Source organism: Actinia tenebrosa, unplaced genomic scaffold (assembly GCF_029948245.1).
Source record: "Actinia tenebrosa isolate PJP-AT-01 unplaced genomic scaffold, QUT_ActTen_1.0 PGA_scaffold4__44_contigs__length_22323623, whole genome shotgun sequence".
In the NCBI taxonomy this organism is placed as follows: Eukaryota; Metazoa; Cnidaria; class Anthozoa; order Actiniaria; family Actiniidae; genus Actinia; species Actinia tenebrosa.
In genome coordinates this window covers 17,130,497-17,148,405 of record NW_028292581.1, presented here as the reverse complement: position 1 = coordinate 17,148,405, position 17,909 = coordinate 17,130,497, and the positions used below count along the sequence as shown (strand labels likewise).

General features: G+C 40.6%; 1 protein-coding gene and 1 long non-coding RNA gene across 6 annotated transcripts in view; both read right to left on the bottom strand.

The window, feature by feature from the left end:
• Positions 1–16,526, bottom strand: part of LOC148907306 (uncharacterized) — a 41,174-nt gene extending 24,648 nt beyond the window's left edge. For 4 of the 5 annotated variants that reach the window (XR_016121118.1, XR_016121117.1, XR_016121119.1 and 1 more), the window contains exon 1: positions 16,286–16,526. Coding sequence is in view for 1 of the 5 variants with exons in the window: in XM_089036699.1 (XP_088892825.1) it covers positions 5,781–8,918 (3,138 nt within the window). In the remaining 4 variants the exon portion in view is untranslated. Of the gene's footprint in view, positions 1–5,532; positions 9,610–16,285 lie in introns of those variants that run through there. The other variant, XM_089036699.1, reaches the window with a different exon arrangement.
• Positions 16,527–16,819: 293 nt separating this feature from the next.
• On the bottom strand, positions 16,820–17,188 carry LOC148907305 (uncharacterized). The gene is made up of 2 exons (XR_016121065.1): positions 17,084–17,188; positions 16,820–17,016 (listed from the first exon to the last, which is right to left on the bottom strand). It is a non-coding gene; the product is annotated as an uncharacterized LOC148907305 (long non-coding RNA).
• Positions 17,189–17,909: the final 721 nt, after the last annotated feature.

Sequence of the window (17,909 nt, the reverse complement as noted above, 5' to 3'; positions counted from 1 at the left end):
GCTGAACACCTACGAATTCCCTGCAGGTGGTGTTGTAAGGTCTTTAAAACCTCGGAGACTTTGGCAACACACTTAAAGATATTTCATAGAATATATGGACAAGGATAAATTTAACGAGTCAAAGTTCATCCAGACACGCTGGAAGGATTTAGGAATAGGGGAAATCTACGAGATAAAGAATTATGTGGTCTTCGAAGACTTGGACCGCCTGCGCTTGGTCTTAAAGAATAAAAAAAGAACATACACCCTTTGGGCGCCCGATAGGATAAGGTACGCCATCGAAGGGCAGGACGTTACCCATGTTATGAGTCATGGTAAAAAGGATGGCAGGTGGGCATTTGACGTAGTCAAGTATGAGCCTGAGAGTCCTCTGCATTCGTAAGGACGTCTGCTTTAGGATCCGCAGAGCACCAATGCCCCACAAAGGATCCTTCGGAGAATACCCTGTCGCAATGAAGGCAGGTGTATTTTTTACGTGCTTTGGGAGTCGTAATGCAGTCGGCAGGTAGTTCGCAAGTAATACAGTCCATATATTGAAAGGGTAATTAGAATGCCTCCCAGAAAGGCAGCTGCGTAGGCTAGCATATAACATACCTCGAAATAAAGATGTCTGATAACGTTGACATCTAGGTTAAATCTTTGTTAAGACACCCGGAAGCTATTTCAAAGAGTGTCTTAGAATGTTAACAATTGGGTTAAGTAATTGTTAAGCAGTTGAAGATATGTTCTTCTTCTCTAACACAACCACAGCGATCACACTCTTGCCTCCAATACTCCCTTTTAGTCCACGGAACGCCTTCGGCGCGTTCAAAGGAGGGGAAAGTGCGGACTATTTTCTTATGGTAATCTATGCGATTCCTTAAGTAATCCTCTTTATGCGGGCAGCGACTCATCAAATCCGCACATTGGTAGCAATCCACGCCTTCTAAGTCGTAGCTCCTAAAGTGGAACTTATAACTTAGTTCATGCGTTTTCCGGTGCGTTTGAAGACGTTGTCGACTACTAAGTATCTTATTGCAGAAACCACACTGCCTGGTCTGATCACAAACTCCTCTCTTTAAGTGTTGCTGCATTCCCAAAGGGAATTCCTTATTGCAGCCCTTGCAAAGTATGCAAATACGCTTGTCCTGATGTTGTCGCATCTTTTGAACAGTACTGAATTCCTTACCACAATCCTTACAAACTTTACTCAATTTCTTTGTGCAAACACCATTACGGACATGGTATTGTAGTCTTTGCTTGGAGCTAAACTTCTTTTTACACGCCGCGCAGTCCATCTATACATAACAGTACGTTAACCACTATATAACATCTTAACAAAGATCTAACCTAATTGTTAACATTCTAAGACATCTTTATTTCGAGGTATGTTATTGCTTAACAAAGATCTAACCTAATTGTTAACATTCTAAGACATCTTTATTTCGAGGTATGTTATTGCTTAACAAAGATCTAACCTAATTGTTAACATTCTAAGACATCTTTATTTTGAGGTATGTTATTGCTTAACAAAGATCTAACCTAATTGTTAACATTCTAAGACATCTTTATTTCGAGGTATGTTATTGCTTAACAAAGATCTAACCTAATTGTTAACATTCTAAGACATCTTTATTTCGAGGTATGTTATTGCTTAACAAAGATCTAACCTAATTGTTAACATTCTACAGGGGATATCGCATGAAGTCCTTAATGGACTCCTTAGCCCACGTCGCCATCGTCAACAAGGCGCCAAACCGTTCTGCACGCTTCAGACCGCACATTTCATCGTACAACTCCTGCACGCGCTCTTTTAACCGGTCTATCTCCTCCCTTTGCATTTCTATGGTGTCTTTTTTATCCTTTGCGTCGGCGACAATTCTTTGCATTGCTTCCACTGGTTCCATCTATATATGAACCCAGATCACATACCTTACAATGCTCTGATAGTAGGACCCACCGGCTGTGGAAAGACACAATTTGTCGTGGAGCAGCTATTAGGACCCTTTAGATACCGCTTTGACTATATCGTGCTATTATGCCCTACCTACAGGAATAATGTTACCTGGGAAGGCATAGGCAGGAATGATGACGACTTCTTCGTAGATATCTTAGACCCCAACGAGTTATCCAGCCATTTGAAGTTCTGGCATAAGCAATTCCCCAAGAATACACAGACACTCCTCATATTGGATGACATTGCCTGTGGGGACGACGTAAAAAGACGCACCTCCGAATTGGTGAAGCTTGCTTTCAGCGGTAGGCATGACAATATCAGCGTTTGGTTACTCTCGCAGCAGCTTACCAGCGTCTCTAAGCCCTTTAGGGAAAACATAGGTTCGCTTGTCGTATTTTATACGCCCAGCAAGTCTGACCTGGAAACCATCCTTTCTGACTACGGCGGTGAGATATCCAAGGAACAGTTGCATGAATACATGCGGCATTTAAAGACGCACCAACATTCCAAGATGATCTTCTCCTTAAGGTTTCCTTATGACGTTAATGTATATGGACATTGAGCAACTCTTAGATGAAGTCCCCACGCAGTTAGATGAAAGTAACCTCAAGGAACAACTTAACATCCTTGTGTCATCTGGGAAGTGCAAAGAAATGATAGGCAAGGAACTTACCCATGAGCAGGTTAATAAGTTAGCAGAAGAGGAAGTCAAGAAGTTCCATAAAAGGTATGAGGCCGCCCTTGCAAGTAAGACCACGGACGCCGTAGCAGACTCCGCCATCCGACTTGCGACTAAATTGCTTGGACTTGCACTGCCCATAGACGACGTGGAGCAACTACGGAAGGACATAAGCGAGGACTATGTCATCGCTCAAGAACTTAAGATAACCTGCGGGTGGTTGTCTTTGAAGTGCGGTAAGTTAATGGCAGTTGCCTCTGCGGCTTTGCACGTAGCTCAGCACGTCAACTTGAAGGAGGTACTAGGTTCCTTTGGAACATCTTGGAAGGACTTCAAGAAGGACAGAGAAGTCGAAAAGGTCTTTCAGGCAGCACTTACTGAGGTACCTGATCAAGTCGCCTCAAGTACTTAGTCAAGTCGCCTCAAGTACTTAGTCAAGTCGCCTCAAGTACTTAGTCAAGTCGCCTCAAGTACTTAGTCAAGTCATTGTCAAGTCGTCCTTAAGTCATTCTCAAGTACTTAGTCAAGTCGCCTCAAGTACTTAGTCAAGTCGCCTCAAGTACTTAGTCAAGTCATTGTCAAGTCGTCCTTAAGTCATTCTCAAGTACTTAGTCAAGTCCTTCAAGTCCTTAGATATAAATGAGTGAACCAGAGTCGAAGGCAGAGCAACCCGAGCAGAAGATTACCAAGGCTAAATCTGCAGGCAGAGTTGCCGCGGGAAAGAAGCTCGCGGAGATGAACAGGAAGAACAAAGCCAAAAAAGAAGAAAAGGTGGAGGACGAAAGCGAATCCTTTATTAATCCTGGGTACGTCATTGGCGCGATAGGAATTGCTATAGCAGCAGGCAGCCTTTACTTACAATGGCGGGCTACGAAGCCAGAAGTAAAGTGGGAGGCCCCAACATATCGCGCACCTGTGGAGGTTAGAAAAAGCAAAATCCCTGAAATGGAATAACCTTCTCGCTTTGTAATATAATGTCGACCGCGTTGTTGAAAACTGTTGAAGAAGCAGCTATTATTACTTCCATCGTTGCGGGTATTGGTTGGGTAGGTAAGAAAGTGCTCAAAGAAGACTTTACTGAAGACCCAAGCAAGAGCTTCGCTAATTTTGCTAAGATGACCGCTGCCGTAGGCGGGGCTATCATGCTAAAGGATTACCTACGAAAGGAAAAGTACCTACCTAACATATAATGGTTAGCTTAGTCGCAGGCGGAGTTATTGCAGCTTTAGCATTTACAGGGGCTAATTATGGTGGTAGATATCTGGATAGATTAGTTAGCGGTGATAAAAACGCAGAATCTAACGCCGAAAGGAAAAGACACGACTTAGCGCTGGAGAAATATCAAAGGGACGTGGAGGCTTGGAATAAGAAGAGACAAGCCTACAGGGATTGGTTGGACAAGAACTACCAAGACAAAATGCAGGCGGATAAGAACTTCGAAAACACAGACTACGCCTTCAAACTTTATGCGCAAGCGCATCCCACAGTGGCGTTAAAGAAGCCTGACTTTAAGAATTACTACCAGCCTTCTAAGAAACAAAAAGATAGTGAGTTGGTCTTCGTAGGAGTCGCAGGGCTGGCAGGAGGCGTAGCTTTGGCGTATCTAATATAATGATCGTCTTTTTGGAAAGCAACAAGAATAACTTTACCACTGAATCCTCCCATCCGCGCGGAAAGGGTCCGGCTGGTTAGTTGTTCTTTGTACAATTCTTGGTATAATTTAATTAATGGCTTTGTCATCGGAACTTCCGGCACCAAACCAAAAATACCAGATTCCCATTACACCCCCATAACACTGGCTAAGGAGCTAGCAAAGCATGGATATACTCTTACCACAGGATTACCCCATGAAATGAAATTCAAGAAAAATAGTGGGAGCGCTAATTTAAAGGACAGTTCATTGGTAGAACTCCTAGGTCTTACTAGTACCACGATCAATGGTCAACTTGACGTGAAATGGAAAGTCGCATCCTCTTACGAAGTCTATTGCGACTTGGTTCATAGTTACAACAATGGAGAAAAGTCTTCTCTTATGTCCAAATTCCTACCTAAGGGTAATCCATTTGACCTGGTAGAATACACTCCCATTTCTTTAAGCTATGATTTGTCTAATTTGGTAGAAAGCATAAACATCACCATTAAGGTGGACGGAAAGACGCTGGATTTCAACGGACGCAATATCAATCTCGTCCTGGAATTCATATAATGGGCCGAACAGAGGACAAACTCAAAAGGATTTACTATGGGCCTGAAGGCTATTGGAGAGGAGCATCAGCTATCAAGAAACTCGCGACCGCGGCCAGGGTATCAGATGAAACGGCTAAGAACTGGCTAAGAAAACAAACCCTCTGGCAGGTTTATCTTCCCGTGCCCAAGTACATTCCCAGGCCCAGCTTTACCGTAAATACCCCCAATGAAGTTCATCAGGCGGATTTGCTTTTCTTACCGCACGATAAGGTGAGAAGAAAGACCTATAGATACGCTTTGACCGTAGTGGATATCGCAAGCAGATATAAGGACGCCGAACCCATAACCAGCAAGGATTCTGGGGAAGTCGCAGAAGCCCTAGGTAGGATTTATAAGCGCGTTTTGAAATGGCCTAAGCTGCTGCAAGTGGATGTGGGGACAGAGTTCATGGGGGTGGTTACTAAGACCCTGAAAGACCACAGCACTAAAATTAGGAGAGCTGAAGCTGAGTACCACAGGGGTCAGAGCATCGTCGAAAGATTTAATAAAACCTTGGCCGAGCGTCTCTTTGGGTACCAGTATTGGAAAGAGCTGGAAGATCCCTCCAAACGCAACAGGGAATGGACTCAGAGGCTCCCCCAGGTCATCGCGGCTTTGAACAACGAGGCGGCCAGGGCTACGGGAATGAAACCCAAGGATGCCATAAAAAAGAAACACGTGGAACACAAGTCCTACGTCAGAAGTTCGAGGGCGGTCGGACTGAAGGAAAAAAAGCTACCCCGCAACATAGTGGTCAGATACCTCTATCAGCCGGGGGAACTCGAAGGTGGCAGTAAGAGAGCCACGGATCCTAACTGGTCTTTGGAAACGTATGAGATTTCGAAGTCCGTCACCAAGGAAGGGCAACCCGTGTTGTATTACCTAAATGGCCCAAGTCGTGGATTTGTCATGGAAGAGCTGCTCATAGTCCCCAAAGACTCAGAGTAGCGCAGCACCGCGCGCCCGATTACACTCTAGGCATGTCAGTCTTACGTTACCTCTGCAATGCCCGCGTTTGTTGTTGATACGATCCACGGAGAACTGCTGATCGTCATTCGGGTCAAACCTCCATAGTAGAGGTATGTTACATTTGGCACACCTTGCCCCTTTCTTATAGACGTCGTCCACGCAGAGGTCGAACGTCATATTTTTTTCTTCGTCGTGGCGCTTGTAGCGAAGGAGTTTCTTCGTAATGTTCTCTTTGGCTGCGTCTTCTGGGGTCTTATCGTAACGCAGTTGCGGACCCCAAGCTCTTTTCAATTGCTTGGCGTATTCTACGCGGCTTACGGCGGTGTAAATTAAGTTACTCCAACACAAACGCTGGTCTATGATCCACATCGTTTCTTTTACGGTTAATCCCTGGGCACTATGTACCGTCATGCAGTAACCAAGTCTCCAATCGGGGTGGGAAGTAATCCTTTCTACGTCTTTCATTTGCACCCAGGCTTTATCGTGGGTAACTGCGTTCTCTAAAGTAATGTCAGTGCCAGGTACCCGTACGTCTCTTTTCTGCATTCTGGTATCTCGGGGCTTATAGCAAACGGGTACGAGATTAGTGGGGAATCTTTCGCGGTGAATATTTAACAGATCTTTTTGAATACGGGCCTGAGAAGCACGCTTACTACTTAAGACAACATCTTTGGGGTTCCAGGCCTGTAAGAATTCCTCATAGGACTTGGCTCGTACTCTCTTACGGAGTACTTTACATTGCTGAGCGTCTGTAAGGCCCCTTAGTTCCGCTTTGAGGTTCCTTACTTGATCCTTGCTACGGTAATCGGTGTTAATTTCCTCTGCGTAATCTACCATTCCTTTTAACCATTCGTGGGGCATTTCCCCTGCTATTGGGGGTGGCTGGCAAGGATCTCCTGCAAAGATTACCTGGCACTTACCTTTTAGGAAGTCTACGAACTCTTTTAGGATTTCTAAGGGCACAGTACAGATTTCATCCCATAAGATCACAGGAGGAATATCATGAATAGCTTCTGGGACCCATTTAGTGCCATTCCAACGAAAGAAACTATGGTAAGTTTGTGCTTCAAAGCCCATAGCGGCGAGTTCGCGTTCTAAACGATGTGTAGGAGTTAATACGGTTACTTTAGGGAATAGTTGCAGGACTCTGGTAGTCTTACCACTGCCTCCTGTTCCGTAAAGATAAGAGAAGCGGTGGTAAGAAATGGGGTCTGTGACACTTGGTAATGGTTCCTCAGTCGGGGTTACCGTTCCTTTAGTATGATTACCGTCGTAGGTTACTCTTGCTCGCCAGGCCTTTATCTCTTCGTCCTTGACCCTCCATTGCCCGCTTTCTGCTAATTCGTCGTCGGTGTAGAACTCTTGCATCTTTTCAAGCACTGCAGGTTTGACGTACAAAGAGTCAGTAGCTACTCTTGGAATGTCTTCCTTGTCAAACCGCAGCAACATCGCTAAGAGATTAATGTGGGCGTAAGCTAACATGCTAGCACGCAGATGGTAATACTGCGGTCTGTGGTCTTGATAGTAACACAAGGCATTCCATTGTTGCAGGGAATCTGTGAAATGATCCCACTTCTCTACTGACACCATTGAACCTTGGTCGTGAGCTCGTTGCACGAGGAAGCTTAATTCTCCTTTATCTGTGATTAAGCGGCGTTGCATGTGCTTCTCCCCTTCCTTTGCGCCCTGAGTGAACTTACCAATAACTATGCGGGCGGTAGCATTGTCTTCTGGCAACCATTTGGTAAACTCCCGACGACATAATATTGCCTCATGAGCAGCGTACGTAAGGAGTTTCCGTTCTTCAAGGAACTTTAATAGCGGCACAGGGATCCATTCCTTTTCTTGCAGATGCTTCCCATACCACGCGTAAATTATGGGATGTAATCCCTTCTTTAGCTTCCAGCTGGTCAATCTAACGAATCCTGTTGCTGGGGCATCGTACGTACCATCCAAAGCTACCCTAAAGAATTGGCTGCCCGGATGTCCGTAACGGTCATAATACTCTTTACAATCTCCTAGGCCTTTGAAAGACGCAGGGTAACAATGTTTCATATCCAGCGAGACATACTCGTCCTCGTCGTATTCCATATTCCAAAGACCTCCGTGACCATGTTCTATGCAGGCTTTTGGAATTGGAAGGTCGCTAGGAGTCGGCTTCCAGCCATTACGCTTCTTTGCGGCTAAGAAGTCCAGGGAACGAGAACTTAATACTTCTGGAAAATCTTCACCCAGGTCTTCACAAACGCTGTCTATCTTCAGCTGTTCCATTTCGGGTCTATACAAAGTACCGTCTTGTGTCATAAATTGCCTACCTTCTGCGTCCATTAACCAGATGGAATTCTCATGAACCAAGTCTGCTAACGGAGATACTTTGTAGACTGAGGTCTTAACCTTCTTAGGAAACCTTAGTTCCCGCCAAGCGTGCCCATTATGTTGGTAGATAACAATAGGAGCTCCTCTACCTCCATATTTGTGAGTCCCAGAGTAAATAAACCCGTCTGTGATATCTTTAACGTGGATACGCCGCTCTAATGCCACTTCCAACTTCTTAATATTGGCTATGGTTCCTCCAGTCTTGCGGGTAGAATGCTCCCACTTTCGAATGGCTTCTCGGCGCTTTAAGGTTAACTTACCACCACGGGAAGCATCTTCAAAGAATTCCCGGACTAGCTTACCAACACAGTTACCAGGATGTCGCATTGGTTGTAACTTCTTTACATCTGGCGTGGGCATTTCATACGCCCCGTAAATTACCACTGTAACAGGGTAAGCAACCTCATAGAATAACATGTCAATTCCTTCTAATGCTCCCGGGTTGGTAGCCTTACTTAAGACGAACAGGTTCTTTTTACCAGACGCTCTAATGGGATTGCGGCCCCTTTCAATAATCCATTCCCCGTCCAGATACTTTATAAAGGTCAACTCCAAACGGTAATTACCTTCGGGCATTAGGTCGATTATCTGTTCTGCTCTTTCCTGTGTCATAGTCTCATCCGTATTACCTTCCATAAATGTCGTAAAGGCAAAGTCTGCGTCTAACCTGTCCAAAACCTGGGTTCTGAGTTTGCGCACAGTCTTGTTCTTGATACTTTTGATGGTATCCATTATATAGGACGTATTTTATACTTCGTTTGCAGTACCCAACAGAGCAGCAGTAAGGACACACCGCGGAATTCCCGTAAATCTGCTGTACCCGCGTTCGTAATTCCCCGGGTAAAACCCGCAAATATACGGCATCGATCGCGAGTCCCCCTTACTGCTGCTTCTGTGGTTAAAGCAAAGGTTGTGAAACGACTTAATATCCATCTGCTCTGTTACTCTAAACGTTCGGTTAGTCGAAAATCAAGGCGTTTTTTCAACAGATCCTGGAATGTTTTGGGAAAGTTTTCTCCGGATATTACTGTTATAACCTGGTCAGCCTAAAAGTAGTTTTCTTTGTCTTCTTTTCACTTGTACTTGTGTAACGTTTATGCAAGGGAAAACGTTGTGTTCGCTTGAATATACCTATGAAGTGTTTTGATGAGAAAAAACCCCCCCCCTTGCTAAAGACCACCATGCTGTCCCTTTTGCACATCTTGGGACACTGGTGCGAAGCTAAAACAAAAAGGGGTTAATCATCTACGGTCTAGGGGCCGACTAACCTCTCCCTTAGGCTTCGGCCGAGCTTCCTGATCAGTCTGTAAATCTCCGGATAGCGGTGTCGGGGTCGAAATCTCCGGTGTAGCCGTAAATGCTTCGCGCTGCAATACGACGGTTCAGCACTCGAAGTCTGGAAGTATGGTCCTGTTAAATATCCCTATAGCAAAATTTAAAAATTAAAATCTAATGGAACAAAAACAGCTTCCTTAGCACTCTTATGATTTTTTTTTTCTTTTCTTTTTTTTTTCTTTTCTTTTTTCTTTTCTTTTTTGCTTCTTGTCATTCCTCAATTCCTAAATTCGCAAAACTCAACTTCTAAATTCTAATTCGATCTAGAAAGGGCCTGAATGACTGATTAACCTGCATTGTGTGTTGTGTATTTATTGCTCAAATTACCTCATCAGTATTTATTTGTAGTTTCAAATCATAAAAGAATGCATTTAATCAGCTGCAATGATTGTTTAAAACTCCAAGCTATCATAGCTTGGAAATAAAGTGCGTTGTATTTCTTTATCTATAAAACACTGTGACAGTATAAAAAGTAAAAACATGATAAAAATATGAACGCAACTTTTCGACGTGGGCTACAGTGTCATTATCAAAGAAGAAAAAAAAAAGAATAGAAAGGAATGCAAATTTACGATAAAAGCAAAAGATAAAAGAAGCTTTTACATTGCGTAGGAATCAGAAAGAAAACAAAAAAGGAATCTTACGACTGGGATACCATAGATATCGATTGCATCTCTTTTAAATCAATCGAAGTGATCAAACTGATTAGAAGTATAATCTAGTCTTTATTTTGTTATAAGAAAGTAAAATGATAAATATGACCTTGAATTTTGTATGGGGAAAATCATTTATTATGAGGGGGTGGATATATGGGCGGGTTGTTGGAGTGGGGAGAGTGATAAATATTTGTGATTCTCCTATTATAAGGGGTTTAATAAAGATTTTTATAAAGAACCACTGTGGTTGCCTCAAATCGTAGTGTTTAACAGATACAAAAACACAGTTTTATTTGTGCTTAGAACTGATTAAAGTTTGAGTTTTAGACAGAACTACAGTTTGAAACATGAGCACTGGGAGCCACGTTTTCACATGTATTGAAAGGATCTTTTCACAATCAAAAATTTATTTGTTTTTTTTTACAACGGGGAAAAAATAGAATAGGTAAAAAGAAACTTAATTGGGGAATATGGTTCAAGATTAGGAATTACAAATGCTAGTTTCACTGGATGTGACCTTAATGAGGGAGCGACTTTTTCACATCCATTAAGGGATTTTCTCATAATCAAAAAGTATACATAGTGTTTTGTCAACGCAAAACAAAATAAATATAAAAAAGATAAAAAGAAAAATATTGTTCATGACTTGATACGGAGCTACAAAAGGTCCTTCACTGGATGTGAACTAAAAGGTCCTTTCACTGGATGTGAACTAAAAGGTCCTTTTTAATGGATGTGAACTAAAAGGTCCTTTCACTGGATGTGAACTAAAAGGTCCTTACACTGGATGTGAACTTCAAAGGTCCTTTCATTGGATGTCAACTAAAAGGTCCTTTCACTGGATGTGAACTAAAAGGTCCTTACACTGGATGTGAACTAAAAGGTCCTTTCACTGGATGTGAACTAAAAGGTCCTTACACTGGATGTGAACTAAAAGGTCCTTACACTGGATGTGAACTAAAAGGTCCTTTCACTGGATGAGAACTAAAAGGTCCTTACACTGGATGTGAACTAAAAGGTCCTTTCACTGGATGTGAACTAAAAGGTCCTTTCACTGGATGTGAACTAAAAGGTCCTTTCACTGGATGTGAACTAAAAGGTCCTTTCACTGGATGTGAACTAAAAGGTCCTTTCACTGGATGTGAACTTCAAAGGTCCTTTCACTGGATGTGAACCAAAAGGTCCTTTCACTGGATGTGAACTAAAAGGTCCTTTCACTGGATGTGAACTAAAAGGTCCTTTCACTGGACGTGAACTAAAAGGTCCTTTTACTGGACGTGAAAAGGTCTAAAATAGATAAATTACTAGATGGATTGGACCGAATTAAACATTAGTCAAATCCTTGATTCCCAAACCGAGACTGATTCGACAAATGGTTTTACTGTTGTGGGAATGTATGGCGTTCAGGATGAAATACAACCATTGTCCTACAACCATAGTAGTTTTGCCAGCTTACGACCAACATATTTGTTCCTGTTCTGTTTGCAGTGATTGTTGATGAATAGAAAAAAGAGCTTTCTTAATGATTTTCAGTCAGGTTTTTTACCGATTTAGCCCCCCCCCCCCCCCCCAAAACTATATATAAAAAAACTATATAAAAAAAACTATATGAAAAATGAAAAAAATAGTGCACATAAAATGAATCTGAAACTGCTTCTCCATTTCGATTATGATAATATTGATGACCAAGATTTTGGCTGCACACGTAAAACCTAAAGGCATGGTTGTCCAATGGACGACCTCTTTTGAAAGTTAGCTTCGGATCCTAAAAACGCTTTTTCGTTTGATGTGATGGATTAAGGGTCATAATGTTTATGAAGAAATGTGCTTGCAGTGGCTAGAGTCAGTCTTTATCGGTCAGAGTCTATTCAAAGCTCTATTCAAAATCTTAGGTGCAACAGCAGTTGGCTTCTCCACCTTTTATTTTCGTTTACTTTTGTGTTTTTTTTTTGTGTGTTTTTTTTTTTTTTTTTTCTGTTTTCTTTTAACTAAAAAATAATATATGTGCCTAAAAGAAACAGAAATATGGAAAGGGATAATAAATAACAAATCACTTTACCGCCATGTTTGCTTCGTTGTTTCAAGCTCAGAAAATACCGGTCATTTTGTCCACTCATGCTTTGCGTGACGTGTTCACTACTCAGATCAGATGTGATGAAAGACAAGAGGGGAAAATTTATCAGTCTACTAAGGAAACTGTTTTTTTTAATCTTCATTTAGCGATTAAGTGTTCAATTGACAACTATCAGTCTACTAAGGAAGCTGGTTCATCGATAGCTATCGATAATATATTCATGCTATCAATAAAACTAGACTGAAAAATCGATACGCCCATATAATATGTCGTTGGTTTTCGCATAACAATCAAAAATAATCGATAAATAGAATTTAGAAATTGATGATTGAAAAATGTGATCCGGCCTACGTATATGACGCAAGTTGCGCAGGTCAGTTCAAGTTAGATATATCTTAATCGATATATTTCGACTTTAGCCAATATTTTTCGATACTAATCAATATAAATCAATAATATGATTGAGAAAAATGTGTGAGTGGCGATTTTTATTGATTGGACGATACAATTGAAGAGATTAATATCCATCGATTTTCCGATTTAGAATTTCATCGATTGAACACGCCGGGTTTACAAGACAGAGCCTTTTCCCTTCCCTTTGTAGGTCACTATGAAATGTGTTAACTAAATCGGCAACCCGCCAATTTACTTCTAGTATCATATGGTTTTGCTAAAAATCCTTTTAAGAAAATCCAACTCTGTTTTTTTTGCCCACGCTCAAAATATTCCACCCCAAGGTCAGAGCGATGATGGTTAGGTATTTGAACCATTTTTTGTTCCTGCTCTCGCCACTGTAATCGACTTAGTCTCCCCCGCATTCCGAGACTTAATCGACTGGAATTTCCTGGAACGTGAAAAAGAGCACAGTCATCCAGTCGAAGGGGTCCACGGAACCCCCCTTGATGGTTTGATCTTTTAGGTAATAGATGTATGTCTTATATAAATTTTAATAAAAAAATATTAGTAGTTTTGCGTTGGGTCGTGTTATTATAGCTTGGCCCGTTACTAGATAGTAAATTAGGTGATTAGAGCCAATTTTTTGTGAAACATCGACTAAACAAAAGAGAATTATACACAGTTTAAGAAACGCAAACCCCCTTTGAAAAATCCTGGATCCGCCACTGTGACAGCTTATGAAATATCGTCGCACGAAAAATGCAACTAGCAAGTCTGTTTCATCATTACAATCTTAGAAATAATTCATTAAAACATCCCAAAAAAGTATTATTGAACAGACCTTTCTCGAATTCACTAGAATGACCACGAAACGATGGTCGAGATCGGACTCGATGAGTTTATACATGTACTATTTCTAGTCTTTTATAGCTACTTTTAGTTGCATTTCTTTTTGCTTTTCACAAGCATGCATCTTTAACGTTTTTTTTTTTTTACCCTATGGTCTTTTTTGCATTTCTTTTCATCTTCAGTTTCAAATTTATTATCTGAACAGCGGTAAATAGAAGTTATTTGATTCACCGGCCTAAATTAGGTCAAGACAGGGTAAAACTAAGCCCGTATCGTTTTCAATGCGGAGGGAAAGTTTTCCCCTCAAATCCGATTTTAGGTCAATGAAATAGCTTATTCACTTTTCCCCCTTGTTTAATCTGTGAATGGTTCCCTAACCCCTTTTCTGAAGCCTTCCTGAGTATTTGAATCAGCTTAGGGGTCACAGATAGAGTACTTAAGGAATAGTGGAACCGCATATGCCTATGTTAATGGCGATTAATTGATTGATTAATTGAAGACTTTATATAATGCGGGGTGACACGCGACTAAAATTTCGCTAACTGATTAACTTGTGGCCCTCGAGTTTTTTTTTAGCACGGGCACTGAAGATGGTCATCACCAGCGTCTTTAGTGGGTCTTTTACGTCCGCCTTATACAGGGTTATTAATAGGGACCTTAAGCTGCAAGACGGCAACGACGACGGCAACCATACAATAGCACTAATTGCGCTATTCAATAGATACTCGTTGGAATGTACGAAATACTGTGCTTCATTGCCGTCTTATGCTGAAAGTGAGACGTGAAATGTCCTATTTTTACGTACTAAAGAGAACGGCTACGCCAAAAGCTTATCTTTGCTGATTTTCGTTATAAGTAAAGCGCTTCCAAAAGACGTCCTTTCGTTCTAAAACGGGGATGCTTATTGAGTAAAATACTAGGTAAACACGAAATGACGATACAATAGAAGGTTGAAGCGCCTCAATTTCGCCCACGTTGTCGCCCACGTTGCCGTCCTGCAGCTTAAGGTCCGGCCCTATTTGGTAAAGACAGACGGGGCCTATAAGTTAAGTCCTTGTCCGAGAAGACTTGAAGGTCTAACCATTTGCAGATATAGTTACAAAGGCAGCACCTTCTGCTCAGTTATTTTAACTTTAAAAAAAAAAAACTATTTTATTTAAAGTTGGTCCGGCCGAGGCTTGAACCACGACCTTCCGCAGACCAAAAGGACTCTCTTACCAACTGAGCTAACCGGGTGGCATAAACATGAAACGAAACTTTATTGCTTCTCGGGAAGGAAGAGACTTAATTGACTGAATGTCCTGGAATGTGAAACCAGAGCATAGTCATCCTAACCATCCAGCTTTTTTCCTAAGTGATGAATAATTTCAGATGACAGCTTATGAAACTGATATCGTCCCACGAAAAATGCAGTTAGCTACATCTCAGTTTCATATATCATTATATATTTTTAGAAACAATTCTTAAATCTTATTTTTTCAAACAACGATGTGACGTTAAATAACATTATATGAACATGCTTCTTATCTATTTTGCCTGTATAAAAAATATTATTATATTTTCATTATCAATTTATTTAGTTTTTTCTGTTTTATGATATTTTTTTTGTATTTTTTTATATTTTTAGAGTGTATATATACATATATTTCTCTATATTGTAAAAGCATTGAGATTTTTAAATGCGTTTAGTAAGAATTAAATTATTATTATTATTATTATTATTATTATCAATGCAGAAGAAGAAGAGCAAGAAGAAGAAGAAGAAAAAGGAGAAGCAGAAGAAGAAAAAGAAGAAGAAGAAGAAGAAGAAGAAGAAGAGAATTTCGAGCAGTTGTAAACTCCCGCTGGCCTCTACTTTTTTAAGCTTGCTTAATTTGACGAGCAAGAGTGGCTACGATTTTACAAATTCGCTGAGTACTTTCATTAGTAGGAAACTAACAGTGCCGGCAATTATACTCCTCACCCAACCTTACATGCTATAAGTTCCACTGGCTTGTTTAGCCGTTTGACCCTGAGCCAATAGGTCGTATCATGGCTCAATACATTTAAATGTTTTTAAGAACCTTTTTATCTTTCATCAATCAGTTTCCGTGATTTTAAGTAGTTAATTGCTCGGTAAGTCAATTTGTCTTTCTAATAAGAAAAGTATTAAGGTTTGAGTGTTTGCTTTTCATAAGCAGATAAGTCCCCCCCGCACCGTTTTTAGTGTCGGTCGTCACGCAACGCCTTGCGGGTCGCCACAAGGTGTACGTTCAAACGCCGACATATATAATTGAAAGAGCTATGGATCGCATATCAATTACACGTCTGTTTCGGTTCCAAGTAGTTGTGCAGTAAGGTTGGCAGACAAACTAGGTTTTAACAATCTATTTACGAACAATCTAAAGTTTCATGGAAATTGTTCGCTTTTTAAGCAAACAGTGAAGAACAAATCAGTAGTAGCAAATCGGCCCGTAAAGTCAAGCGTGACTAGAAAGTTTTAACTTTATTAAAAAAGGCCTAAATCTTTGAGCTACTAGATTTATTAAGTTCAGAAATATCCGAGTGTTTTTGACGCATTACGGAGCGAATTATGCATTAAGAATTAAGAATTAAGCATTCTTTCTACGCATGATTTTATTGCGCGCGTGCTCGTCGTGATGACGTCATTGTTTGTTGAACAAAATATCAAAACCTTCTCGAACTCTTATTTTTCTTCAAAACGAACGCTAACCTCTCCTTGTCATTTTAAATATCTCATAGAAAGGAATCGTTTTGAAAAATCATTAGTTATATAAATACATTCTCACCTTTTCCGCGGATAATTTGTTCTTTTCTTCCATGTTTTGTTTTCACCACTTGATGACTCATCACATACCTCAGTCACGTAGGTGCCGACATGATTGACTTCTAAGTCATTTTGCTTGAAGGTCTGCATGGTGATCCCCTATTTTGTTAGGCTCATTTTAGCGTTTTATGTTGTTTCATCGACTATCAAGCCAGTTTAACTTTAACATTATATTTGCTAGCGAACGTCCTTAAGTGCGTTGTTTATAAATTTTGCGCTTGTATAAGTTTATTTAATTATTCATCGACATAACAATCATAATATTTATTCTCTATAGATACTTTCCCATAGCCCATAATGCTTTGCACCTTGGGGGGTAACCAATCAAAAAACTGTCCCAAATTGAAAGGTTTCTTAATTGAATTTATACTATACCTGCTTTTATCTGTACAATACTGTTTATCAGTTTATTACAAGTTATTTTTGCGTATACAGAACATCAAGAGTTTTGGTGTTGCAGAAAATGTACTGACTTACGAAGAAATGTTACTTTAAGCTTTTCCAAGCTTTTTTATTTTATATTTGTTGTCAAACGAGGTATTTTCAACATTATCTGATCAGCCTTCAGCAAAATAAGTGCGGCTTTTTCCTCTGGTTGACCCCCACAACCGCCATGGGTATGGGAAAGTAAAGAATGCGGTATACCGTGGATAACCATAGAGAGTTTTAGATCGTCTTTTTCCTTCCTGCAAACTGCAAACGTAACCACGGTTTAATCATTTTCTGTATTTTACCTTTTACCTTTTACAAACTTTCTCACCACACGCAAGTATTCTTTTGTTTTTCTACTATTTGGAGTCTCTTGCTGTCCCTTTTCACTCATTTAAAATATTATTTTTAAACGTACGGGTCAACTGACGTTTCACATTTCCGTGAACGTCAATCTAAAATTCTGTTTACGTGTGATGGCTCAGTAGTTTTGTTTTTGGCTTTTGGTAACATGTCCTATTTGTTCTTGTTTTCCTTGACGAACTTGCTTTCATTTGTGTTTTAAACACGTACGTCACGTTTCATTTGCCTTTTCTGCTATTTGTTTTGGAGTAAGTGTATTTACCATATAGGATTGATTATGAAAAAATTGATTTAACAAGAACAAGATAAAACATGTAAAATTAACAGATCAAAAACAGTTTTCCGTGTTTGATACTCTGATCAAAACACGCGGGATGTTGAGAGAACACGAGAGGAGCGTAGGAAACCACGACGCGTAGCGGAGTGGTTTCCAGCTTCTCGAGTGTTCTCCCAACATCCCAAGTGTTTTGATCAGAGTATCAAATGCAGGAAACTGTTTTTGATTTGATTTATAAAATAACAAACGCGCGAAAAGATCGAAAAAAAGCAAAGTCTAAGTAAATTCTCCCTACGTGCCGTCTTATTCAAACTGACCAATGAGTGCGCGCGATAGATTAAAAATGACGGTAGCGTGTTTTGATACTCTCATCAAACATGGTTTTCGACCAATCATAGCGCGCGTAGTATCCCAATTATTTTATAAACAAGCAGAAAACAAAGAGTCTTAGAACACTACAATATCGATAATAAATCCGCCGAGAGAGCACGTACGAGAAACTGTGTGCACACAACTT